This window comes from Camarhynchus parvulus, chromosome 6 (assembly GCF_901933205.1).
Source record: "Camarhynchus parvulus chromosome 6, STF_HiC, whole genome shotgun sequence".
Lineage (NCBI taxonomy): Eukaryota > Metazoa > Chordata > Aves > Passeriformes > Thraupidae > Camarhynchus > Camarhynchus parvulus.
In genome coordinates, this window is record NC_044576.1 from 14,426,478 (window position 1) to 14,453,513 (window position 27,036).

Below are 27,036 nucleotides of genomic sequence, written 5' to 3' on the forward strand. Positions count from 1 at the left end.
ACTGGCACACATATGGACACTCTCACCAGATGCTCCCCCAATATGCTCTCCTCAAGACCTGCCTTCATACCATGGTGCTGCTGTGGCACAGACTGCTGAACCTCTGAGGAAAGGGTCCAGCTGCGATGTGGGTTTGTTTCCTTGGGGTTCTGAGAGCCTTACTGGTACTTCTCAAGGCCCTCTCTGACTCAACCTAAAAAGGACTCAACAGACAGCAAGAAACTCTGAACTCCTACACCCCGACACTGTGCATCACTAACAAAGCACTGCCTCAAGACTGAATGACCTTATGAGGTTATCTTTAAAGTGATATTTTAATGCATGCACTGACTGTTTAAAAGCTTCACAGATGATGTCTTGGGATTATGTACTGGAGAAGGCTTCATTGTCCTCAGGAGTAGAGACAAGGAGACAGCTGCTCTACTGCTGAGTTTCCCATGTTGAGCTCACATTCACCCAAGATGGCTGGAGTTAGGCAACTCAATTTAGGGGCTTCCAGAATGACTGAATGATTTTTCATTGAAGTGAAGCATCTTTTATTGCAGGGTAAAGATATGAACTGGCCCTTTCTTTTAAAAAATGGGAGGTTGTTAAAATCTAAGGTATATGTAGAGTTTAGGATGTCATAGGGCAAATCTAGGAGCATATGAAAACCCCAAGCAAGTCCATAAGGTTTATTGGCTCTAGTCAGAAATATTGGGGCTGGCAGGATTGGGCCCTCATCACAAGGGAGGGAGCCAGAGGTGCAATTCAAAATAAAGGCCTGTGTTTACAGGGTGTCAGCTCCCAGTCCCAGGGCTGAAATTCCTGAAAGCTCATCTTGGCTCCTTTTGCCTTTCCCCACCTTGACAGGAGTGTGGTGTGAGTACCGGCATGGTTTACTTGGTAGAACCCTGCTGGGCAGCACTGCCCTGCTTTGTGGGGGTCAGGGCAGGGGAGCTGGGGTGAGGAGCAGGTTGGTGAGGCAGGTGTTTGACACAGGCTCATCCACTCTGCTGAGCACCCTCAGGTCACTCTGCTGGGAAATGCTCACTCTGCTGACCAGGCTGAGCTTTCTACATTGCTTTTGCCCAGCTGGAAGCTGTAGTGGCAGAGCCCTTGAGGACAGCCTGAGGCTCTTCGCTTGTTTGTCCTCTCCAGCTCAGACTGGACAGCACAGAGTGAAGCAGTGTGGTGGGGGGAGCCAAGACACAGGGCCTGGGTTTCTGCAGGTCAGCATCACCACCCTGTGTGCTGCAGGGGAGGAAAAGCACCCAAAGCTTACACCAAAAGTGCTCTGGGAGTGGGAGGATGTGTCCACAGCTGCGCTCTCCAGACAAAGCTTAATTACGTTCCATTTGTGTAAAGAATGAGTGTGTTTAATCCATAAACAGTAACAACCAAAAAGTCATTTCATTGAGTAGCAAGATCATCCACCACTTGGGAGTACCCAGAACTATTTACAAAATGCTTTCATACTTCAACAAGGAAGAGGCTGCATGTTTCTGACTGTGAAGCAGAAGGCAATCCTATAATAATGCCTCATCTTTACCAATCATTCCAAATTATTCACATGAAATATCCTGCTTTCTCTTTTGGACTGTAATGAAGCTCCTGTTGAACCAATTATTCACTAGCTATTCATGTATTGTCAAAAAGGAAATCACAGAAGCTTTGTCATTAGGAATAAGATTTGATTGGCAAGGCACATGGCTTTGGGGCGGGTTTGCTTATTCCACCTTTTTGCTCTCAAGCCATAGCTTTCAGCTGGCAATTTCCACTGCTATAATCTGATGGAAAGTGATAAAATGCATCAGACTGCAGTACTCAAATGAGAAAACACTCCAGATTAGTAGGAATATAATTATGTTTTTCATGACATTGATTTTTTATTTTCTAACTGATAAAAGTAAACAACTGAGGGGAGGGGGGGGGGAGTGCCAAAAACCAACATTTAGACTTTAGTGGGATAATTAACTCAGCAATTAAACATATTTTGTATGCAGCATTTGTCCTCCAGAGCACACAGCATATGTGACGTTTGTCCTTCATTCAAATTCTTGCTTCTTGCAATCTTTTTATTTCAGCAGCAGTGGCAGCCGGTGGGAGTCCTGCATGAAGGCCCCTTCCACAGCACTTTTCCTTTTAAAGTTGAGCATTCACAGCTAGGATTTGGAAGGAAAGGGGCAGCCAAACAGAACTGTGAAATGAGCAGAATTGAGAGGCAAGAGGTCTGTGCAACAGGCATTTGTGTCTGTTTTCTTTTTGCCAGTGATGTTTGCAGGGGAGGTAAACCAAGCCCCTTGTGATCCTTTCTGCCCTGTGTGCAACCCAGCAGCTGCACAACTCTGCTGTGATTGGGGCTGCAAAGGCAAATGCCCTGTGCTCTGCTCCCACTCCATATCACAGCATTGGGATGGGCAGGTTATATCCACGGAAAATTAAAGAACAAGAATTAAAGCAAATTAAATCAAAGAGGCCAGTCCTAAGGCTCCCTCCTGATGTAACAGAGCTGATTTCTCACTACTGTGTGAAATATAGGAAGAGACATAAGAAACAATGGATTGTTAGAAATTTCACTGGCCTTTTCAGCACAGGCTAGTTCTTCTGTCCTCAGTTCATCAAAGAGTGAATGAGTCTTCAGGGAAGCTGATTTTCTCAGATTTTCTCTCCTGTGATACAGAGGAGATGTCCTCCCCACTGCCCCATCTTTATCTCTTTTAGGAAAATGAGGTCATGAGGAAAAAGTTCCTCATCTAGAATAAATAAAACATACTCCTTTATGACTTTGTAGGTAGGATGAAGAGGGACAAGCAAACACTGTGTCAGGAAGAGGTGAGCACATCTGTCATGCTCAGGATGACACAGTACCTCTGTATGTCAACAGAAACTGCAAAGCTGCAGCTGATAGTGTGCAAGTTAATACCCAAGCACACCACAATTATCTTCTTTCTTTGAAACAACAATATGCAAAGCTTTCTTCAGGGCAGAACTCTGAGCCTCAGGGAAACCCAAATAACTTTCTATTCCATGAGACTCCCATGGCCCAATTTAAGCTGCTGCTGCTGCTGCTGCTGCTGCAGGGTAGAAGGGCTAACTTCTGAGCTCACATAAATTTCTATAGTAAACACACTATGACAAGTCATTCCAAATTAATTTCTTCCTTTCCCAAGCTGAATTTGCTGGGTTATGTGCTAAAATCTTGTTTCTTGCTTTGTCCTGAAACGTTTTGGTGCATAATAAACATCAAGTCTCAAAAGGCTGTTTTACTGCTAATTTCAGGCAATGAAATATATTACATACGTATTCATGTTACATGCAAAACACTCTGTATCTGGAGCACAGCCTTCCCCAAATCGAGAGTGTTCATCTTGTGAAATCTATCATCATTTACAGAATGCAAAAGTTGCACTGACAAATGCTTTTTACTATCAGACATAAAATGTGTTTGTTATTGTACTGACCTTGGGAGACAAATAGGGAAGCTTTGTCCTTACCCTGCAAGACAGCCACAGCAGCTGGCTATGCTTTAGGACAGGCCAGACTAAAATAGGTCTGTCCGTGTGAGGCTGATAGAAGAACCCTGGAAATTCTGCAAGTTATTTGAGTGCCATTAATAGACCCCAAAATAAGTAATATCTCTGAAAATTAATCCCAAAGTTAGATTTAATTTATAATTCACTGATCCACAGATTGACAACAATCTAATTTTTTGAAAAAAGCTATTGTGATTAGTAACTGACTCACCTCTTAAAAAACCCCAAACCTACTCTTTTTATAAAGCTAACTGGGGCAGGAGGAGTGTTTGAACTCTGCCTTGTCCTCTGGAGGGACACTATGTAGCCAGAGGAGCATAGCCTTCTAATCACACACATTTGGTAATTATCACCACAGAGGAACAGCCGGCAAATATAGAGGGGATCAGGGAATGTAACTATTCCCAGGGACCCAAAAACTAGGTATGTTCCAAGCAGAGCAATTTTTAAGTACAGTGAAGTCTTGTAGCATGGATATGAAAAATAATAGGTAGAATGAGAGGTGATTTTCAAGCTGAACTTTTCTTGAAATATTCTCTCATATGCTGTTATTATTCCACAGTAATGCTTCTTTTAGGGCAATATTTTACACCAATGTTACCATCTCCATGGCACCACAGACAGGGAGGCTTTCTAAGCCCACAATTTCTCTCACACTCAGTTTAGGAGCTCTTCCATTTTTTTACACATTTACACTGCACCACTGACTTGAGATATTTGATCCAGAATAATGACAATGCTTTGCTTTTCTTCATTACAGCCCTTACTCAAGCTCCTTTACAAATGTCACTCAGGAGTGCCAGGGCCCTGGGAGGCAGAAAGCCCAGCCAAAACTTGCCTGTGAGTACCTGGTAAAGTGAGGACCTGAAGACAGATGCACTCCATCCTTCTCTCACTTGAGAGGCAGCTCAGGTCAACATGACTCTAAACTTTGGAGATGATCTGCCTGCTAAGCTACAGCACATTTATGATTTGCGGGTTTTGAGTTTGACTTGGCTTCATTTTTTAACTTTTGCATTTGGCAGCTGACAGCTATTAACTGTCACACTCCAATAACCAGGGGGTAGTTAGAACAGCATTAAATATTTGCACTGTGCAGCAAGGCTATACTTCATCTCAGCACACATGAATCCTGTGCTCCTTTCACACTGGAAGAAAACCCACCTTATTGCTATTCAAATCTATCCCTCTCTCTTCCCATACTGCCATTACACATGCAAGGCTCGTCAGTGTCACTGACACAAAAAACCTCTCATGCTTTATACCAACACCAGTGACACAAAAAAAAAAAAACAGACACAAAAGAATTACTGTTTTTTAAGAATTTTGCTTATTTGGTTTTCATTTTCTAATAAGGTCACTTGTTCCATGTCTTCATAAAAGTATTTTTCCTGCCCTGCAAGGCATGTTTTCTTTCACAGGAGCAACTTACAGATAATTCTATATGAAAAGTGGGTTTTGGTAACTGAGGTTTGTCCATTTTGTATGTCCCTGGTAAATTACGAAGCTTTGTTTTGAAGACAATTTTCCCCCTCCTTGTCTAAACTGCCATTTTGAGTCTAATCTTTTAGGAAATATCCTACATAGGCACTCCTTGTGGTCTGCTTTTAAAAAAGCAAAATTTATTTTGGCCTCTGCAGGAAGCATTTAAAGCACATAATGAATAATGTTTGACACAGGAGTCAGTTAGCAGTCATTTTAGATTAATAACACTGCCCAGAAAAAAAACCTTGCAGGGGATTAGACCAAGGGAAAGATGCTTAGGCAATAACCTCTGAGCCAGCTGGTTGCTGAACTATTCACAATAGACATAACTATCTCTGAAGGTCTTAAGTGTGAGAATTATCTCTGGGAAGAGAACAATGAGTTAGTGAGATATAAAACAATAGTCTCATGCTCTAACACAAGCAGTTAGCACTGCACATGTTCTCTTCTCAGTTAATCTGCAAGACTTTCAGACAGCAGCAGTTGGTGCCCAAATTAAGACTTCCTCTTTCCCTTTGATCTTATGTAAAAACTAATGAATTGTATAATCTCCAACACCTCTGAAATCCCGCTGGTTAAAGGGAAACTCTCCCTACCTTTCCCATGCCTGTCTCAATTCGCTAAATGGGAGCTATATTTAACAGCAGGCCAATCACATGATCACTGAAAAGGAACAGCACAAGGATCTGTAATCCTAATGCTCTGGAGCTGTGATTGCTATAAATCCTTTGCAGAATGATTTCCTTTAAATCCCAAACATGTCATCACACTTTTAATTAACATTTCTTTATGAAAACTGCGGATAAGACCCTTTAAATTAAAGATTGTTCCCAGACTAGTCATCTTAAAACAGTGTGCATTCCTATTGTCATTTCCATGTAGCATATTTTATTTCACTTTCATATAAGTAAAGCTTTTTACTTCCCCTTTCCCCTCCTTTACCTCTCCTACCTTAACCCTCACACAAGTAGTAACAGCTAGCACTATTTTCAAGGGTAAACAAATAGCCCTAAACTAGTTCACACACAAAACAAATCATTCAAATATTCAAAAAACCACCAATGAACACAGGCAGAGATGTGGCTGATACTGCCCTACTTGAATTATTCTTACCACTTTCACTTCTCAGGTTTACCATCTAATTGAGCTTATCATCTTTACACATAGAAAGAGGTGGAGAGAGGAAAGTGATTTGCCCAAAGTTACACAGTGGCTCATTTGCAGAAACAGAAGCACAGCCTTTATTTCCTGATTCCCAGCTCATCATTCTGTTCAGCTATTTAGCATGTGGCTTTCAGAATACTTACTGGGCCTGTTTCCTTGCCTGTTAATCTGAGCAGCATTGCTACCCACCTGGTATTAAAACAAGCCTAAAATGCCCAATGGGCTCAGGCGATGCAGTTCTACTTCCAGCAAAAGGAAAGTTTTATACAAGTGAGGGATGCTTTGGCTGTTGGCTGGTGGGAAGTGGATTTCCAGTATTTGTTTTCCTGAGAGTAACCCAGGTAAAAATGCTGTTTGAAAAATGGCTCAAGTTCAGTGACAGAGTCACTTCTGTTATCCCATCTGGGATTTGAGAAGTGGCACACATCACTAGCAGACAACTCTTTCAGTGATGGTTTTCAGAAAGCCCAGTTTTCTAACACATCTCTGTGTGGAATAAGCTGGAAGACAGAGGAAGACTATTTGTGAGAGAGAATATCAAGGGTGAAAACATTATGGATTATATAGATAAACTCCCCCTTTAGCAGTAAGAAGCAGGAAAGGAATACAGATCCTGCAAAAATTCCAGAATGAAACCGTCAGGCAATCTGACAGCACAACCTGAAATTATTTAGCATGATTTAGCAATATGTTTCTAAGTATCTATATAGCATCCAAAAATATCCATTGACAGATATTGGAGAAATAATGAATGGCTAAATAGAGCAGGTCAGACTCTGATGCCCTTCTATGAATTGGGTAGTAGTTTATTCCTCAGCTGCTCCCACTGGCTTCAAATTATGCTTTGAAGCTGACAGTCAAAGCCAAATGTCAGGAGCCCAAGCTCATTGAACAGATCAGTGGAAAAGCTCAGAACAGAACCTCTGACTTGACTCTTGCATTCTGAACTGAAAACAAGGAATAGAGGAAGGTGGGAGGGAAGGCAGGCAGGCAGGCAGGCAGGCAGGCAGGCAGGCAGGCAGGCAGGCAGGCAGGCCGGCAGGCAGGAAGGCAGGAAGCAGGAAGCAGGAAGGCAGGAAGGCAGGAAGGCAGGAAGGCAGGAAGGCAGGAAGGCGGCAGGAAGGCAGGAAGGCAGGAAGGCAGGAAGCAGGAAGGCGGAAGCAGGAAGGCAAGAAAAGAAAAGGGAAGGAAGGAAGGAAGGAAGGAAGGAAGGAAGGAAGGAAGGAAGGAAGGAAGGAAGGAAGGAAGGAAGGAAGGAAGGAAGGAAGGAAGGAGAGAAAGAGTTTCCACAATGTTATGACTACTTGCCTTTACATACCCTCCTTTACTTCACAGTATACAAGTGTCTTGTAGTTTCATTGCTAAGATAACAATGTTTACATATTTATATTCATTTTAAATCAGCCATAATTATCAGGCCAGGACATTGGTAAAGTTTTTCAAAAGGAATGGAAAGCATCATGGGTATAGAGCAAGAGGAACAGCAAATTCAACCACCATTGGGGTTTTCCTCACTGACAGGCAAATTCATGCAGCAAGAGTGGTGTGGCATATGTGACCATATATTAAAAGCAGGGACTGCAACACATCCATCTTCAGCCTGTCAGTTTTTCTTGATTAAAACATATCACATGGATACATCAAGTTAAGAAATTAGAAATTAACTATGAGATATAAAAAAAATCACATTCTTCTGATCAACCCATAAAGCTTGAAGACCATGCACATTGGAGACTCTTAGTTTTGTTTGCCATTCTATTTTCACTCCAACATATTAATTTCTCTTCCTCTCACCTATGCTTGAACATGAGAAATGTACAGCCTAAAGCTCTTTTGAGAGTGGCACTATGATGAAACCAGAGCAGTCTTACTTGCACAAAGCTGTAATGCTGGCAGAGAGACAAGGGCTGTACATGGAACTTTTCTCAGGTAGCCAGAGTGAGCCAGAGGCCTGCACAAGGGAGGGACTCACCGAGCGTGCCCCGTGCTTGCGGCGCTGCAGTTCCACGGACCCAGGAGCACTGGCAGAGGTTACTGGTTGATGCACTTGCAGGAGTCCCACACCTGGTGATCTCCACGATGACAGAGCCTGTTGTCCAATGTGTCAGACTGGACAGTGACCAACAAGGGAATTGGGATCTCAGCCTTGATTCCTCCCCATGCTCTTTGCCATAGAGAAACTGCAATAACAGCATTCAGTCTCTGTGTGTCCTTTGTTCCATCCTGGGCAGCAAAGTGTGAACCCTGCACTGACTTAACATTCTTTGGTGAACCTTAGCCTTTAATTTTTCATCTCTTCTATGGTACAAACACCAATTTTATGTTCCTTCTCTTCCTTACTGCTGAGATCACCCTTCAACACCAACCTGGACACTGAAAGTCATGTATAAAACATTCAGATTTAGTATTCATGTGGGTTAAGCACCCATATCTTGTTCCCATTTCAGTAGGATACACAGAAAAAAGACAGACACATACCAAAACAAAACCAGGAGTTACTGTATGACAATTTTTATTTATCAGTATCAAATTACATAGCAAAGTAATGAATGCAGTGTCAGATCACCTTTTTGAATACTGTAAATACAAACAAAATCCACCATATTGCTTAATTATCCAAAGTAAATTAAAAGTTTAAAAATGTGCGTTTCAGAGATTCCATTTGGCATATCCTGTCAATGTATCCTGCATAAATATTTCTGTACCTCATTTTCACTATGTGTACCTTAATGCAGCCTCTAGAAAACACCCATGGAGGAGATAGGACCTATCTGTATGTTTATTTTCATCACCAACTCATGCATCTGCCCTGAAATCACTGAAAGTACCTATCTGCTAGCTCACCTGACAGATAAAAGTGACTGTACCTATAGACCTAGAGATGTACTGAGAGATAAAAGTGGCCAGACCCAAAGCTACTGCCATCAGTGCAAGATGGCTGAATGCAAGATATCACAACTGTGGATCAGGCCTTTAAATTACTGACAAAAAAAGTGATGTACTTTCATGGAAGCTGGACTATCTGATGGTCAGATCTTGTACACTCCAATATGTATGGAAATTCCTGGGACATTTACACCACTCTTTACACAGGTCTGACTCTACTAGATAGACAGAACAACTCCTTGTTCATAAGGTTAAGTTATGAACAAGTCAGGTCTGTTGATTTCATGTAAGTTGAATAGGACTTGGCCACAGCTGGATACAAACTAGATAATTCAACAGAAGTATTTTAATGGTGTTAATCAGCAGTGTCATTTAAATGGGACTTCCTTGGAAACTGTGTAAATAGAACACTTTTTCCTGATGGACGAGACAATAAGCTTCACTTAGCACTGTTCCCAAAAGTTAAGACTACAGAGATGTGGTAGATGTATGAAATGGAAAACACCATAGAAATAGATATTTTGTTTAGAATACAATGAACAGAAGTACAGAAGCGTTGATGCAGGTACTGGAAAGGTAAGGAAAAGGAAGGAGGAAAAATTTAGGCAGCAATCCCATGGCAACACAGAAGTTACTCTTGATCCCTCCAATTCAGCACCATCAGTGGAAGTCAGGCTTCTCTGGGAAGGTGCAACCTGAACGCTTGATAATGACGCTGGCTGCGTAATGCCCGGCCCGGATGCACTCAGCCACCGGCCGGTCATAGACGAGCTGCGACAGAAAGCCTATGGGACACAGTGGGAGAGAGAGAGAAGCAAGAAAATGGTCAGATTAGTTTATTGAGTGTATTGGTTTGTTACAGGGCAAAGCACTGAACTACTGGCCTGTCTCTATGTACCCCTGCAGCCCGGCCAGTTTAAGTTGAGAATCACTGTTGAGTGAACTGCAGGGCTGGAATGGTGGTGCTGCTGTTCCTTCATGAAGTCTCCATTTGGTAGCTTCCAGTAAATTAAAGATTATCAAGACTGATCATTATTAGTGTTCTCAAAATTACTTTAACAGAATTCCTGCTCTCTTCTTTATAAAGAGAACCCCTGATTCCTCAAAGAACATTTTAAAAACAAAGAAGAAGTTTTCCCTGCTGAAGAGAGTTCCTTCTGCTCTTACTGGCTACAGCTACAGCCCCAACACAACTGTGTGCAAGCTTTTCTCCAAAAAAGAGAAAGACATGTAATAGAGAAACATTATATTCAGAGTTACAGGCGCTCACAGTGCAAAGAAGGTGAAAAATTTTTACCTGATGAGGAAAGGTAGATGACATCTGCTGCCTTTGATAATGGGACATTTAATCTAAAACTTCAGCAACAGCAGGTACCCCACAGCATGTGCAGATACCCCCCTGAACAGCAAACTGTGCAGAGAACCAGGCGCCTCTCAGGATCAGGGCTTCAGCTGCCACAGCCTGGCATGCACAGCTTGGAAACTCAGGAATCACCTGAGCTGAGTGCTCTGAAAACCTGAGCACCTCCTCAATGAACAGAGTAGGCAGTCCTAAAAAGGTACTTGGAGAAGTTTAGTACAAGTAGCACCAGAAACTTTATGGATTGAGTCCCTCATTTCTGAAGCATTTTGTCTTCGCTGAAGCTATTGTGATCAAAAGCATGACAGAACTTATGGCAGAGGTGAAATATGTATTTTAAATTTGGAAGAGGCTTTCAAGATGTGAGAAGTATACTTAGTATCTTATAATTTAAAACTCCACTCTCATTCTAGAGGTAATATTTTTTTATTATACTTTTATCCTGTTTTTAATATGTTTCAGATGTATCTCTCTTCCTTGTCCAATCACAGAAGGAAAGTGAGACTTGCCCAACAAAATCAGAATTCTAGCAAGCTGAAAGATGTTCTTTTTAAAGATTTCATCCACCATTTCAAGTTTCTGTCATGCTCAGGCTTTGTGCCTTGACAGTACAAATGTAGTCTTGAAACCATGTCTCTGCTAAGTACTGTGTAAAACTCCTAAGTACCAACTTCTGACATATTACAAATTTTGATTCTAAGCTGATATGTTTTGCTAGCTTGCTTTCATATTCACTTTCTCTGTTCATCTGGTTTACTATTGGGAAAAGGTTCCACATCATTTTGTGGTGCTGTTGCTTAACCTGTGCTCTGTTTCTAAATATTTCCTTTTGTGATACACTACAGCAAAATTTCAGAAGATAATAAAAATATTTCATCCTATGCAATGATATCTTCTCCCTTAAATATCACATAAAACAAGAAAAAGAAGGTTAGATTAACGAAGGATAATACTGGTGAGCAAAATACCTGTTTCCATCAATTACCAATATCTATCTTGGCTTCTTGGTCATGACTGATAGTGAAAAGAAGCCTAATTGATATATAGTTTTCTTTAAACTGCACCGAATTGGAGAAGAGTTTGAAATTGCAAAATGTATATATCAAACACTTTTCATTGGAATAGGGAGGCCATAGAGAGTAAGCAGATTAGTTAAAAAAAGAGAAAACTTGTATGTTTCTGACATCAATACTTTTCTAGAGAACTATGTATTGGCTGGAATTTCCCAGATATTGACTGACGCTGGTTGGGAAAAAATTACTCTTTCACCAACAAAGGGTAAGTCCATAAGCACAAGCAAAGAAGACAGGAGTTATCAATATACAAAGATAAGAATCTGAAACAGGAAGAAATTGTGCTGTGAGATGCTATCACTGATGGCAGTCAGGGATGACAGACAACACAACTGTGGCAGGATGGTCCAGCTGCAATAGTTGGGTAACAGTTGAGAAATTCAAACAGCATGCCTGGCAGAAATCAGCTCGTTTCTGACTAACAAGATGAAAATGGTCTGCTCTCCATTAAATTAACATGCATTCTTAGGAGAAACTTTCTTGGATATGTGGAGGGTGTCAATCATTAAATTTAAACTGCCTGGGAGGCAGGAGCTTGCCAGTGTGCTTCTGGGTGGTTAAAACTTGAGAGCAAGTTGTAACCATATGTAAAAGGAGGCTGTTAAGACAGTCCATTTCTGACTCAGTAAGTATGAAGATGCACTGGGCAGGTCTCCAAAGGCAAATATGGGGCTCGGTTTTGTGCACAGCATGAATTCAGAGAGAGGTTTATACAAGAAAGAACAACTATCCCTTACGTTTATGATCAAGGCATCAAACATACATGAAGATGAGAAAATCCACAAAGCAAAGGACCATAAAACATGAATTACTTTTCAATACCAAATAGATTGACACTTTCATCATCTCCCAGGCTCATTGTAGTTTTAAGTTAGTATGAGTCTTTTGTCTTCAGAGAAGTTACTTCTTATTTATTCTGATCTAAGTGAAAGCAGAGTCAGGTGAAAAAACATCTTGTTCTAATTGGGGATAGAAAAAGAGATCTCTGTGATTTAAGAGTGTTGCAGAAATGACATTAAGTACAGCTGTCATATAAGACATATGTAGAAACTGCAGTGGGGAGTTTGCCCTCAAACCATTCTTTTGTCTGCTGAGTTCCCCTTAAAAGGTATGTGTTTCATAGATGAAATGGAAATAGCAGTATCTGACACAATACTGCATCGAATGACAATACAAACACACATATCACAAACAGAACTACATCACACAGTAAGACTAGGCAGTTGGCAAAGCAGACCCCGAGGGAACACCAGAAAGCAGTGCTGTTTGAGCAGAGAAGCAAAGAACTCTATCAGGTTGGCTGCCTGAGCTGCAGAATGTTCTTTTTAGCTAATGCAGTAAAAAGCAACATGGTCAGAATATAATTCAGAGTTTGCCTCCCCCAGTGTATAAGGCACGGTGATGCAAACCCCATGAGTCATACTCTCAAGGCATCGATTCAGATCTGAGCTCCAGCTGAAGAAGTTACTCCCCCATCTGTTTTTCACCATGCTGCTTTGCTGCTGGTATAACCTGATACCCTGTCAAAAGGAGCCAGATCAGTTTAAACAGTAGCTGTTGAGCCGGGGATCTTTGCTAACACAGCTGATTGAAACTGAAGTGGGTTAGTGAGCACTCAAAGAGCCCAACCAGAGACCAGGGCAGGGGAGGGAAGATGAGAAGCAGTTGAAGGCTGTAATCTCTTAAGGTGCCATGATTGGAAATGCAAGAAGATAAATGAACATGGCTTCAGACTTCTCACTCCTCCTACAACTTCAGAGACCAAAAGGGTGGGATTGAACTCTGATCCTGTATCACAGGCCTGGGATCACAGACCTAGATCATCCCAGCACATACTAAGGCAGCTCAGCATCTACTTCATTTCTTTCTGGTCTGAACTGGTCCCTGGCTATCACTGGAATGGAGCGCAGAAAGCAGCAGGAAACTTTGGCTACACCAGACAGCCTCACATCAAGTATTTTACCAAAACAACCTGAGGCAATATTGTTTACCATGTTCTAACTGCAGCTGTTGTGCAGGAGCATTTCTGCACTGCTGGAGCTGTGGATGGTGTTGCAAGTGTTGTGCACCGCTCTCATCACACCAGCTCCAGGCTTTCCTATCTGCCTCCTGCCCCGTTATCCAACATGCCAAATGTTTGTGCAGGAAGGGAAAATGCAGTTGCAGGATGTCTAGCAAGCCATCTTGGTAAGCTTTCAGAGTAGACTGGGATGCCTTTTGCCCTTCACAGGCATGGACAGCCAAGTAACCACCTTGCACCCGCTAACAGTGAGAACTTCTTTGGAACTGGGTCCAATTCATCCCACTTATCTTCCTAGAAAAAAGACAACTTTGCTTCAAAAGTTGCTTTACACCTTGAAGTAGTACAAAATGTCTTTGCATTCTCAGATGATAGAAGTGATTACAACACACCAATAGCTATTTTTGGCTCTTAATTATTTCTTTTCTGCTCAGGAGGAAAAAAAAAGCAACTCTGGAATCACTTTGCTCTAAAAAGTGTGCCTGAAATAACTGAGAGTTAATCTTTATTACCTCCAGCTTCCTTATTACATACTCTCAAAGACAACCTTTGTAATTGTTAGGTCTACAAACAGAATGAGGGATGGAAAAGTGAAGTTGCTTTGTTCCTTTTTGTGATCCCCACCAAATCAAAGTCCTATAAGCCAAGAAGTGGTGCCAGATCCAAACCAAGGCTCTCACTGGGAACAGCTCAAATCTCTTTGGGGATGTCAGTATAAGTTTGAAAAGACACAGCAAGACAGTCCACTGACTGACACAAAAGGTGTTCTATTCACTTTGTTACTCCTTAGAGTTGAGTAGAAATTAAACATCATTAAAGGAGAACCAAGTTGATTTTCCAGAAAACAGCTATTTCAGAGGCAATTTCACTGAAATCAGTGATTTATTTGAAAGTTTTATTTCCAGATTATTAGTGGTAATTCTGAATGAACACTTAGAACTAGTGCAGTTGGGCAGAAATGTGGGAGTCCGATAGTGGAGATTTAAAACAGTTCTGGTCTGCTCCAGTAATGGTTTAACAACACTTAAAAACAGCTCATATTGAAGCCAAATGTTTCATTTCAAATTGCACACTTGACAATTAATTTTAATGACTGTTAATTACTAATGCTGGCTGAAAATCCATTTATAGCCTCCGACACCCAGCTCCCCACTACTTGTCTTTCTGCAGTTTCTCTCACACTTCCAACCTTTATAAAATGCCCACGGCAAAATTAATTTTTTTTTTTAATGCAAGAGAGAAAAGCTGAAAAAATCCAATTATCAAATGCATCAATTATAAACAACTACAGGCTGACCCTGAGTCAGAGCCCCTCAAAACCTTTTTGCTATGTGATGTTCCCAGACAATTGTGCTTCCAGATGAACCCTGAAGTATATAACCTATGCTAGTCAGGCCATGCACCATCAAAATTGTTCCAGCCACAAAAAGGATCCTGATCAGCTTAGCTGACTACTCTTTTTTGTATTTAAAATGTGTACATTTGTACACTTAATTTGTAAACTGCACTTTTAAAAATTGTGTTATTCCACCATGGGGACAGTTACAAGCACCTTTTCACACTCTTGCTCATATACAGAATTTATCACAGTTGCTGGGACACTCATCTATTTTTATGTGGTCCCACTACATTTCCAGGCCAGGAGTGTGGGAAGATGCAGTTTTCAAGAAACATTACCCAGTCAATGCCTTGTGGCTGATATGACCGGGGCTTTTTTTGAGGTCTTTTAGCACTGTTGGAGCAGGCTAATGCTGTAGCATGAGCCTGGTCAGTAGTAATCGGGTGGCTGGCAATGCTGCTGCCAAGAGCCAAGCGGCCGCCCTAGATTTTGTAAAAGATGTTGGCATCAGTGGATTCTGCAATACAGTCACTGAATGACCGTACGTCAACATGCTGAGGTTTCTCCTTTTTTAATTTTGTGGCAGATGGTGGATATTACAGCCAAGAACTGTGGTAAGCCAGAGGCCCTGCCCACTGCTATCAAACCAAATGTTGGCTATTCTAAATGGAAACGTTTTTGATTAAGGGTGGGATTTGGCTTCTGTTTTCATGTCTTTTGGCACTGTGGTCTGACACATCAGACTTACAGTATATAAGAGAAATTAAATGTAAGTATCTTCGAACACTCTATATTTCTTTCAACCTTTAAGCACTTTAGCACTTTCACAGAATTTACTGTAAAAATGATGCCATACATGCATATATATGTTATTAACTACAAATGTATATGCATAGAAACATGTGTCTTTTTCTCTCCTTTAAAATGAAATGGCTCTGTGCTTTTACAGGACGGTAGTGCCAGGCTAATTACAATTGAGAGAAAAAAGGTTACCAACCCTTCCGTAAAAATGGTCATTTAAGATGTATATCTAACAAGTGGCAACCTTGAAATCTCTCACTGGAAAGAACATTAGAAAATCCTTCCTGACTATACCACTGGAGGAAAGTTTTAATAAAAACTAATTAAACTACAAAAATCTCAAGTGGTTAACTGATTTTAGGGGCTAAATTTCTGGCAATTCTAATTATCCTCTTGTGGCTTCACTTAGTGTTTCACAACCATGACAGATGACAATGAAAAACTGCAGTTAAATTCATCCTCCCTGACACCATGCTAAGCACTAGCTTCTCCCTCTCCAAGTAAAATCAATACCATGTTTGAGTAAACACGTTTACAGCTTTATTAGGATGTCTTGCTTGTTCTGTAACAGCGACTTGAAGCTGTGGTAGCAAATCGACTCAACTCAGTTAAACCTAGAGAGCTGAGTAAGAGGCTCATCGATAAGGTTGTTATATAAATAAACTGCAGGAGACCAGAAAGCTGGAACAAACAGCTTGGTAAATGTCAATATTTTTACTTCCAGAGAATGACAAAACCATGAGATCACAACTAAAATGCTTCAGAAGTCTATATTTATTTATAAAATGGTCACGTGCTAAAAGCATTTCACTGCCTTTGTACAAGAAACTTCTTATTTTACCATCAGCAGCATGAATACTAAACCAAGCATGTTCTAAGAAATGTAGTGATATTGGTATCACTATGCCTATCCCTCTTGCTTTCTTCTGATTTATGGATACATTTTTGATGCATTGAGTTTCTGTAAGGATCACTCACATGGGTGTACATATTTTTCAGTCTGAGGTTATACAGTCATTTATGGACACATGCAAATAATACAACTTTGCATTTACTAGACAACTATGAATAAGTGAAAGGAGTGTTTTCAGTTTAGCAGCCTTTTCCTGGAATGGAGAGGAGGTGTTGAATACACAAAACAAAAAAAAGAACACAGTGTCTAAAACTTTAAAGCACTACATGTGGAAAATGTTAATGAAAGATTTCTGCAGAAATGTGACAATAAAAATAAAAAAAGAAATAAAACTTCATTACATCCCTATTATTCCATTAGGAATCAGTTACTCAAGGATGAATAATTTCATTGCATTGCACATGATTGCCACTGTTTGGCTTTACTGGGCCAGCTCACTGCAGCTCAGAGAACAAGGCATCACATAGTTCCCAGGGCCTGTATGTGCTCAGGCCCACCAGAAACTCCCTCCCAGGAAAATCAGCAGTCTCATTTCTCTAATGCTTTCAAGTAGGAATGGTGTATGCTGCTCTGTTGTGGTTTATTCCTGAAGGCTGTGCCATAGATTGAGAAAATAGACCCTGAGGTGAAGCCTACTTAGATTGATGTGAGATTTTCTATCACTGCCCTGTGCCTTGACTGCATACTGTCCACCTTCTGAGAGGGAATAGCTCAAAGCTGGAGCTTTGTTATATTTTGTTATAAATCTAAGCAGTATTTTATACTCTGACATCCTTCCACATTAAACATCCTCCGTAGACTCTATAACCTGTTGCATATCACTTCTATCAAATTCCCCAGTGCATCTTACTGTCCAAGAAAAGAATGTGGTCCAAGAATAATGTGAAAGAGGAAAATGTTAACAAAGTTATAACTTCTCATGGTTTGGTCCTATTTTTCATTTTTAAGTCCACATGATGAGCTTTGGGAAATTTCCTTTAGGATCAGGATCTGGTTGCCTTAGGCTTGTCTCCAGCAGCCTCTAGGGGAAAACATTTGATTAAAAAAAAACCCTCCAAGCTTACAAGGAGCTGCATGTGCCAAACCAGAAACAGATATTTTCATTGCAAGTATCTTCTCTCTTTGAAAAAAATACTTTCCAGGCTGATCTTTATCTTTGTTTTTCCTAAAAGCATTTTCCAGAAGCATTTTGCAAAATCTAAATTTTTTAGAATTTTTTTAGACAGAAGAGTGAAATAAGCTTTCTTTTACTAGTACCTGTGGAAAGTTTCTGAGCCTCAAACCTGTTGTACTGACACTAAATGGTGCCAATTATTACATCTACTACTTGGAATAAAAGGAAGAGAACTGCAATAATTTACTATAGATACAATCAAGTTCTAAAGATAATAAAAGGGAATAGTATGTCCTATCCTCTACTCAGTTTTTAACACATATTCAAGTGTAAAAAGGTTGCACGAATGTAACTTCATAGCCAAGATTCATATGCATGAGCCTCAGGAGTTTTATTTGCAGGTGTGCTTCCACACAGCCAAGCCAGCAGTATGTAAGGAGAATCAGAAAGCAACATCCAGGGCAGAGGGAATATGGGAGCTAGGCAGCCTGCGAATTTCCTGACTTTTGTGGGCTGAAAGAGCCTACCCTAGCATTATATTCATAATGCTCCTATTTTAATACAGTGACAATATCTTTTGCCTCTTTAAATATCTGTTACAGTTCTGGATTGATAGCAAAAATGTACTGATCACCAATAACAGTAACATCCCTTTCCACTGGGTCAGAGATCAGTGTCAAATCAACCTACAAGCACTGCTACTACCGCTGCTTTTAACTGCGACCACGTCCTTTCTTCTAATTCCTTTTTACTGCAATCTTGCCATCTTCCCACTTCAAGTATGAGCCCATTGCAGTGTGGGGGAAGTGAACAAATTCAAGACTTTACCATGCTGTTATATAACAGAGGAGCTGTAAGTGAGAGAGGACCCAGCTTGTGAACATCACGGCCTGAGAAGTGTCCTTATGGTCATTGTGTCCCTGTCCTTAGCACCCACTGAGGCATGTGAGATGTCAAACAGACAATATCTTTCAGTGTGGTTTTGTATTTCATTGTGTGGTGTTTTATCTCCTGTGAATACAGCATCAGCTTAATCTGACACATCATTTCTTAGGGGACTATATCCTGCCCCGATTCCCAGGGGAATGTTCTTGATGATCCAATCTGACGAGTGCCTCTGTCTCTATTCAGAATACATTAAAATAACACAAAAATATTGCCAACAGTCTGCAAGCAAGGTAATAGTAACTCATTAAAGTAATTTCTAACCTTCCACATGAACATTTTCTTTATCATTACATGATTTTCTAACACATGACACATTAACATAAAATGAAATGTTATGAGGGTAGGCATAGTAGGCATGACAAAGTATTTTAAACGGTGATGACTTGCTTTGAGGCGTTAAGTCAATTTGTAATTGTCCCATAGCTATTACAGCAAAAATTGGAACTTCATAATTGGTTTTGAAAATCTATTTTTAACAGAGTAGGTTTGTTTTTTAAAGCGTACACAACCTATTTGACGTTTATTTTTCATGAAACCTGTGCAGAATGTCACTGAATTTATGGTGAGGTAAATTAGGCCTTTTAAAAACCAATTTTGCAAAATATTAATCCTCTTGCTATGTACTGAGGCTCCCTTAACACTGAGGTGCCACTGACAGGAAGAGAGACACAGAGGCTAAAGGAATCAAGTCCTGCTTCAGTCTAATTAGAAACTTCTGAGGGTTTTTTAATTCCAAACACTGATCCTTTTAAGTGGATCTTTTGCTTCTACATGTTATTTAAGAAATGACAGCAAGTATAATATGTTTTGCCTTACTTTTATTCCACTATGTCTTTTTCTAGATTGCCTTTAAATGGAACAGGTGAAAATGTGAATTACTATATTTGCATTACTGTGTTATAAGAATACATATGTAATGAAATTAGGAGGAACAGTTAGAGACCAAGAGAAGGGTAGCAATTAAAACAATGAAAGCAGTATAATCACAATTATACTTGGACAACACATGCAAACAGGTTTACATATAATATCAGCACAGAAGAGGGTATTCTTTGCAAAGAAATAATTTTGAATGGAAATTGGTAAACAAAGAAGTAGGGAATTAAAAAGAAAACAGAAATATTCCATGTATGTTTCCGAGTGATATCTATTTTTATGGTTTTGTTTAAGTAGCTGCAATTCAAACTGTGGCAAATTTTGAAAATGAGCCAATACCAATGTTGAAATTACTAGCAACTGGCTACACTATTGATCAGAATAATGATGTGCCTCTAGCTGAGACTGAGAAAAAATCAACTGGGAACATATAATCTGGTCATTTTCTAGTTTGTAGAAGGTCAGTTACAGAGATAACGTGGTCCTCTAATAGCCTGGGTTTATGTGGGATGTTTATCTGACAGAGTTCCGAATGCCATCAGAACACAGGGGTGGTAAGTCATGGACATGTTGACAGGTTATCCCCTAGCAAGCAAAGATTGATGCCCTCTCTGCAGCTCAGCTATTATACTCCTGCATGCTGTTTATAAACCAGGAGTAGTAAAGATGGGAAAAATGGGCTGTCAGTCAAAGTGCTGATGACACTAAGTGAGTATTTTTATTTCAAAGCTTCCTATCTCACCCGCCATGATCTCAATAACAACAGGGTGCTCAGAGGCAATTAGCCACCAATGCTGGACAAATAAAAACTAAGAGAGTGCTGCTTTCTGTTATAACAGTTATCATTACTTCAAAGAAAAGCCAGAATGATTCAAAGTAGTATCCCCTCTCTCTTTGCTGGTGAAGATAAATTTTGTAGCAAATATCAGCCATTACAAGTTCCATGCACACACATATTTAATTGATATCACCAAAAAATTATCCCTTGCTCCCAGCTGGCAAGTAGCTCTGCATCTCAGAGCTCTGGTGTTATCAGAAGGGAGCACTTCACAGCAGTGACATTTTGTCCACTGTATTTCCCTCTATTAAACGTGATTAAAAAATGATGGCAATTTCCCAAGGTATTTCACACAAGTATAAAAACCTTATAAAAATTAAAGACCACTATAAGTGGATGAAGTAGCTTCGGATATCACGCTCCTGCTGTTCAGTTAAGAACTGTTCCTAGCTCCTCCTACTCCTATTTCAATGAATCTAGAATGTTCTAGGGGTGGTGAATACTGGAGGAGAGCAGCCCTTACAGCACAGATTTATACAGAGAGGAAAATACAACAAATAAGAGAAATACTCACTTTTAGTGTAAACAAATTCTTCCCCAGTGTTCAAGAGCCCTAGAAATCTATTAAGTAGCTTTCTTTTTAATATAGTCACAAGCTTACTGATAAATTCGTATTCTGAAAAAACCATTCAAATCTGCCTCTGCTGAAGGCATTATCAGATCTTTTTGCACATTTAGCACTCCTGGAATAGCCATATAGGAACTATTTGTAAGAGCTCATTTCTCACATGTGCACATGCCTCTATCCCCACAATGCTTGCACAAGAAATACATAAGGGACTTATTAGACAGAGTCATAAGTACAGTCCCCCTTTGCCCTAGAAGAGATTTACTGCAAAAGATGGAATTCCAACTCTTTGAGCTTCATTTTTTAATTTGGGCAGCTCCTACTCTGGAGCCACCAACATTGCCCCCTGAAGATGACTGAGTCTGGATTTCCAGAGGAGCAGGAACTGGCACCTGGGAACTTAATACCAATAGGATTAAAATTCATAGGATTCTAACACAATGTAGGTGGGAAAGGACCTCTTAAGGTCACTTGCTCCAGCCCCTGGCTTAAGGCAGGGTCAGCTCAGATGATATCAAATCCCATCAAGATCATTTTTTAATTTTAAAAATCACTGGGTTCCTTCCATAAATGAGGGGTGCTACAGAGCAACAGCATAACAATTATTATACTGGTTTTAATTATGTTTCCATTTTATCAATATTACACTTGTTTAAATCCACCAGCTTCAGCCAAGGCATTCCAAAGCAAATCTAGTGTATTCAGAAAACAGAACCAGACCTTTATTAAAAGAGGTTTCTGAATCGAACACTTAATAGTAGAGGAGTAATGAGGGCCAATTATTCTGTGCACTCTGAATTCTTTGTGAACTTGTATTTTTACTTCTTGTACTGTGGTTTTATAGATACACATACATGCATATGCATAATATATTCAAAGAATGTTTCACACGAAATATAGTACTTCAATATTTCAATAATGTAGAAGTATATCAAATATTACTTAGTTCTGAAATCAAAGCTGGATGTCACTCTATCGAAAATCATTTGCATTTACCTCATGAACAGAGGCTAAAATTTGAACAGTGTGGAACCTTTAGGCAAACTCCTACAAGTCCAAGGTCTGTATTTAATTTGTAGGGACATTTAGATTAAGATGGAAAAATAATGGTTGGAATTAACCTCTCTATTAAAGATGAGGAAATGGCTTTAGTGAGATAGTTTGCTCAAACAGACTCAGAAAGAGGGAAGTATCTTCAGTAAGGGCTGTGGTCCCTAAAGAGGAGATAAGGATGCCATGAGGCCCACTCACAAAAGGACTTATAAAAGAGGATGGCTCCTCTTTTGCTGCTTTCCCTATATCTATCAGAGTAGTTGTCTGATAGCTGAGACAGGAGTTGACCATCTCATAAGGCTCATGCTGGGCTTCACAAGAAAGAGAAAGAGAGCTGCTTATATTGGAAGAACGTGCACCAAAAAAATTGTGACAGTAGCTTTCAAACTCTAGCTAGCAGCTTTATGAGATTCCCCAGCACATGAAAGCTGCCAACGCCATTTTTAAATTGACAGGTGGTTTGAGCCATTGACCTCCCCTTTGATACTGACAGAGGCAAATTGCTATCAGCTCCTATCTGGCACTGTACAATGCTTAATGAAGAGCTCCTTCTACCCTGGGATTCCTTTTCCTTGAGAATGGCATAATATCTTTATAGCATGGTGATATGTAATACACACTTGCTGCAATCGTTCTGTCACTGCCTTATCATGCTACTTGAAAATGATTTGTGGTTCCATTTCATACTCTAGTACTTTCCATGTAGTATATGACTAAATCATAGCAGATTATGAAGTCAATATATTTATATTGATGGAACCTGAAGAAACATCGATTTTACACCTTCTCCTATTCATTTGTTATGAACTCTGTACTCAGTTCCAGTGACTAGACAGATTCTAGGGGAGAGATTTTGCAGGGAACAATGGCAGCAACCATCAGAACAGATGCTGATTGTTCTCATTAGTTACGGTGGCAATGACAAAGGGGAGTTCAAACAGAAGGCAAGCCTACTCTGGCTGAAGAGAGCAGGATGGTACAAAGGAAAGCATATGATGGTCAAACTGCTCATATTTATTGCCATTATCACTTTGATTATCATTACTGCAATGGTTCAAACTGGGGCTGACCAGTAATAAATAAATGCTAATTTAATGATCTCCCCAAACTCTACAAACTAAGGCTGTAATTCCATTAAGAGGACTCTTGTGGCATAAGCCATGCCAGCAAAGCTCAAGTGATTTTTCAATGTCATAAGAATCTGGAGGTGGAATTGCAATTTCAATTTATGGCTCTTTCAGGGATTTATAACCAAATATCTGTGGTACTTCTGAAAACCACAAGAGGTGCTGAGATGCTACAAAGTAAACCATTATTGCTTAAACCTGTAAAAGGCAGCAGTGTTGCTGGTAAGCAATAAAGGCAGAACTGTGTTAGTGTTGTTTAGAGAAGTGTTTTTAGCATAAAGATACCTGCAGCAATTTTAAAACCCAGTTTCTTATTCATGCACTGCACCAGCCTGAGTGGCAGATGACTTGATGCTTGCAGTAAGAGGCAAGAAATTCAGAGATATTCCTGGTGCCAACTTAATAAAACCACGTTTCAGCTGAAGAATGTGGTTTATTTCTTGCTGCTAGCTGTTGGGGAGAGCTAGTTCTCCTTGGAGGCTGGCAGCTTCAGAAATGCTGAACTCATGAATCAACCCACAGAGTTACAAGTGCCCAGAAACTTTGTGCTTTAAACTTTGTCTTGACTTTAAGGTCTCAAGAGCTCCAGTAGTTAGACTGGTTCTAGTAAAAAAACCCACACGGTTTTCTCTTTTTCCAACATTTATATGGAGAAACATAAGAGGGGTGATTTGCCAAGTTGGCATAATTATTGAGAAGATGATGATCTGTTATACCTCTGGAAGAGAGTGCCTCTGTAAAAGACCTTTCAAAATATGATAGAGTCCAACAAACCTGACCCCCTAACACAAAATAAATCTTGTGTGATGGGGTTAGTTCTCATTATATCCCATGTTCCCTCTCAGCCAAGACACCTGCTCCAGAAAAACCACAGTTCAGTTGTGTTAATATGCTGGTTCCAGAGAAGTATGGGAAACTTTGCCATGGGAGTCTTGTTCTCTGCTGTTTGAATAAAAGAACTAGGTTTCCAGGAGGGGATATTGTCACACTGAGGGTATTTTTTAGTTAAGGGATTAATTTTGAAACATTTTACTACAAGGACACTGAAATCAAAACATTACATGTACTGTTGCCTAGGTAGTAACAACTGATAAAACCTCAATCAAAGAAAGAAGCAGAAAAGCACTGAAGAGAATATAACTTTCCTGTTGTAAAAATTCTGTCAGGACAGTAACACTGCAGCTGGCTCAGTGCTAGACCCAATGCCAGAAGATTTGCATGTTGGGCAGTATTACCTACACTACTGCACAGGGCTTGCTGCTAAGGAGACATTCAAGAACTGCTCCATATGTGTTCCAAATACACACTTTGAAAACACACAACAAGTGTGCCACAGATAAAATACAGACATTTCCCTCAAATGAAACACAGACCAAATCAAAGCCTATCCAGTCCAGTATCCTATTTCCTACATATGGGAATGAAAATTAAGTGACCCCTTGAAGGAGACCACAGTACACATAAGCCTAGAATCAGCTGTGTAGCAAGACTGTTATGAGTCCCAATTCTCTCATCTGGACTAAACTCAGGAAAATCTATTTTCTGAGGAGAATAAATGATCAATTTATTATTTATGGAGTGCCAGAGGAGAACTGAGATATCCCAGAAGCCAACGGAAGAACTCTGGATGGATATCCTAAAGCTCATGTTGCTTTGAGTCCCAGGAGAGAGAAGCATGGTGCAACAGGAGGCTGAGCTCACACACCCATGCTCAGGTAAGCGTCTCACTGCAAGGACAGCTCAGACAGGTCTGCCATGGCTGAGCTGACATCCATTACAGAGGGAAAACAAGCTGTGGTCCTTTCCCTGATAGTCAGGGAGAACTGTACAATGCCCTGGACTGCATTGCACTTGTGCCCCAATGAAAAAGCATCTGATGCCTCAGATGTTTGTGGGGCAACTGAAGATAATATACATCCATAAGCTGTGATACAGGACTTTTGCTAAGATTATCCCAAATATACAGGATCTTGCTGTATCTTAACACTTAGAATGATAGGGGAGAGTTAATCTTTTGGAATATGTCCCTTCATCCCTCTCTTCCACAGCTGAGCATTGTCCACATCCTTTTTCCCCTTCGAGAAAGGAATCCCACAACTGATCCAAGACCAGCCTGACAGGATGTGCCCCAACTCCTCACACTGCTGGTGGAAGGCAGTAGTTTGGAATACAGACTGATCTGATTTATATCAGCCTTTCCATTCTGGATATTCTGATTAAAGTAAATGTTTTAGCCCTTCTACAGAAAACCAGCAGCTATGGCTGTACCAGGGAAAGGGATGTAATTTAAAGAGGAAGGCTTTTGAGAGTTCAATTTTTAAATTTTATCTATTATATTATAAAACAGTTCTTAAAGCCCTGATTTAGTTGCAATATTCTTCCTGCAGCTAACATAGGAAAGAACAAAATTAGGATTATTAAAACAAAAGTCCTGATTTCAAGAGGCCTAAAACTGAAGAACAGAAAATAAATACAACCTGAGATAAACATGGCAGACACATGAAAACAAAATAAGCAAGACCTAACTCTCTCTTTTTTCCCCCCTCACAATAAGAGCAGCTATCTGGCACAGCTGATAAACAGAGCAAATGCATACAAGGACAAGCACTTGAAGATGATCTTATTTATGTTATAGTCACTGTTACCTACTGGTTCAAATTTAGTCTTGTTTGTGATTTAGGAACAATAGAGAGTGACAAGCATGCCCTAAAAGGTGTATGAATAATATGACCTAATGTGTTTCCCTCGATTTCTGTCCTTTTTGGTTCATGAAAGCACTGAAGAAATGAGTAAAAACATTCCCATTCTCAGACTGATTTAAGTGTATACTGAACATTTATCTTTGGTTTAAATGCTGTATTAAGTAAGGATGGAATTACTCACGTGCTTAAGATTAAGCTTATGTTGAATATTTTCCTGAAGTGGGACACAATTCTGAAGCCTTAATTTGGTAACACACTGCTTGCTATCCCCTTCGTAGCTACAAGACTGAGCCCTGCAATTCTATTTATAAAGTCTCTTTTGTAATATTTCCAGTAAATTAGTGACTAATGGAGCTCCTTACAGCTACTACAGACTGGATATTAGAGCCTTCAGGATGCAAGAGTGCATCACAGAACTACATGGATGAAGGTTACAATGAATGACAGAAATCTTGGATTAGATTGAGTTTTGGCTTATATAGAATAATTTTTTTAAACAGGCACAGACATAACATCCTCTTTTTTCCTTAGAGCTTGAGCCAAAAAAAATAGTAAGTTTGCAAATGGATATTAAGCAATGCCAGATATTTTCAGGGTTTGTTTTAACAAATTAACCCTTTGCGTTCTTTTCTGATGTCCAAATAATTGTATCGGAAGCAGATGTTCTACCAAAATTTACATGATCAGAGACATTATGCTCACTTATTAACATACTGTTTAATATTCACTACAACCTGTTTTAAAGAACAACAATGTGTTAACATTTAAGCCAGGAGGGATTTCTGTACACTATATAGTACTTGATGCAGCTTGTTTATGCAACAGTCTGACAGATACAATTAATCTCATGAAAACGACCAGAGTACAGCATAAAGGCATATTATTTTTGAAGTAATAGAACACACTTTCCCTTTGGAAGTCAGAACTTAATTAAATCATATAACTTCAGGATGCACAGAAAAGCTGTAAAAGAATGAAACTTGTTCTGAAGGACAGCTGAATGAAAAAACCAGTAAATTTTCTATAGAGAGAATAATAAGATAATCTCCAAACAACAGAAAGAAGTAAGAAATACCTCCAACAAATGCATCTCCAGCTCCATTGGTATCCACAATTTCACTCTGATCACTCACCAACACAGGGAAAGTAGTCACTTCATTTTCTGTAGAGAAAGGGAAGAATAAAACATGAGTTACTTGGCAATCTGACTTTGAAATGCACAACAAACAGGGAAAATCAAAACAATTCAAAACT

The 27,036-nt window shown here is 39.9% G+C and overlaps 1 protein-coding gene across 2 annotated transcripts in view; it reads right to left on the bottom strand.

Annotated features, from left to right (window-relative positions):
* Window positions 1-8,659: 8,659 nt before the first annotated feature.
* ADK (adenosine kinase) overlaps window positions 8,660-27,036 on the bottom strand; it is a 268,376-nt gene continuing 249,999 nt past the window's right edge. The window contains exons 10-11 of one of the 2 annotated variants that reach the window (XM_030950758.1): window positions 26,858-26,944; window positions 8,660-9,835 (exon numbers count right to left, since the gene is read on the bottom strand). In XM_030950758.1, coding sequence (XP_030806618.1) covers window positions 9,711-9,835; window positions 26,858-26,944 — 212 coding nt within the window. In that variant the 3' untranslated portion in view covers window positions 8,660-9,710. The remainder of the gene's footprint in view (window positions 9,836-26,857; window positions 26,945-27,036) is intronic. The other variant, XM_030950759.1, reaches the window with a different exon arrangement.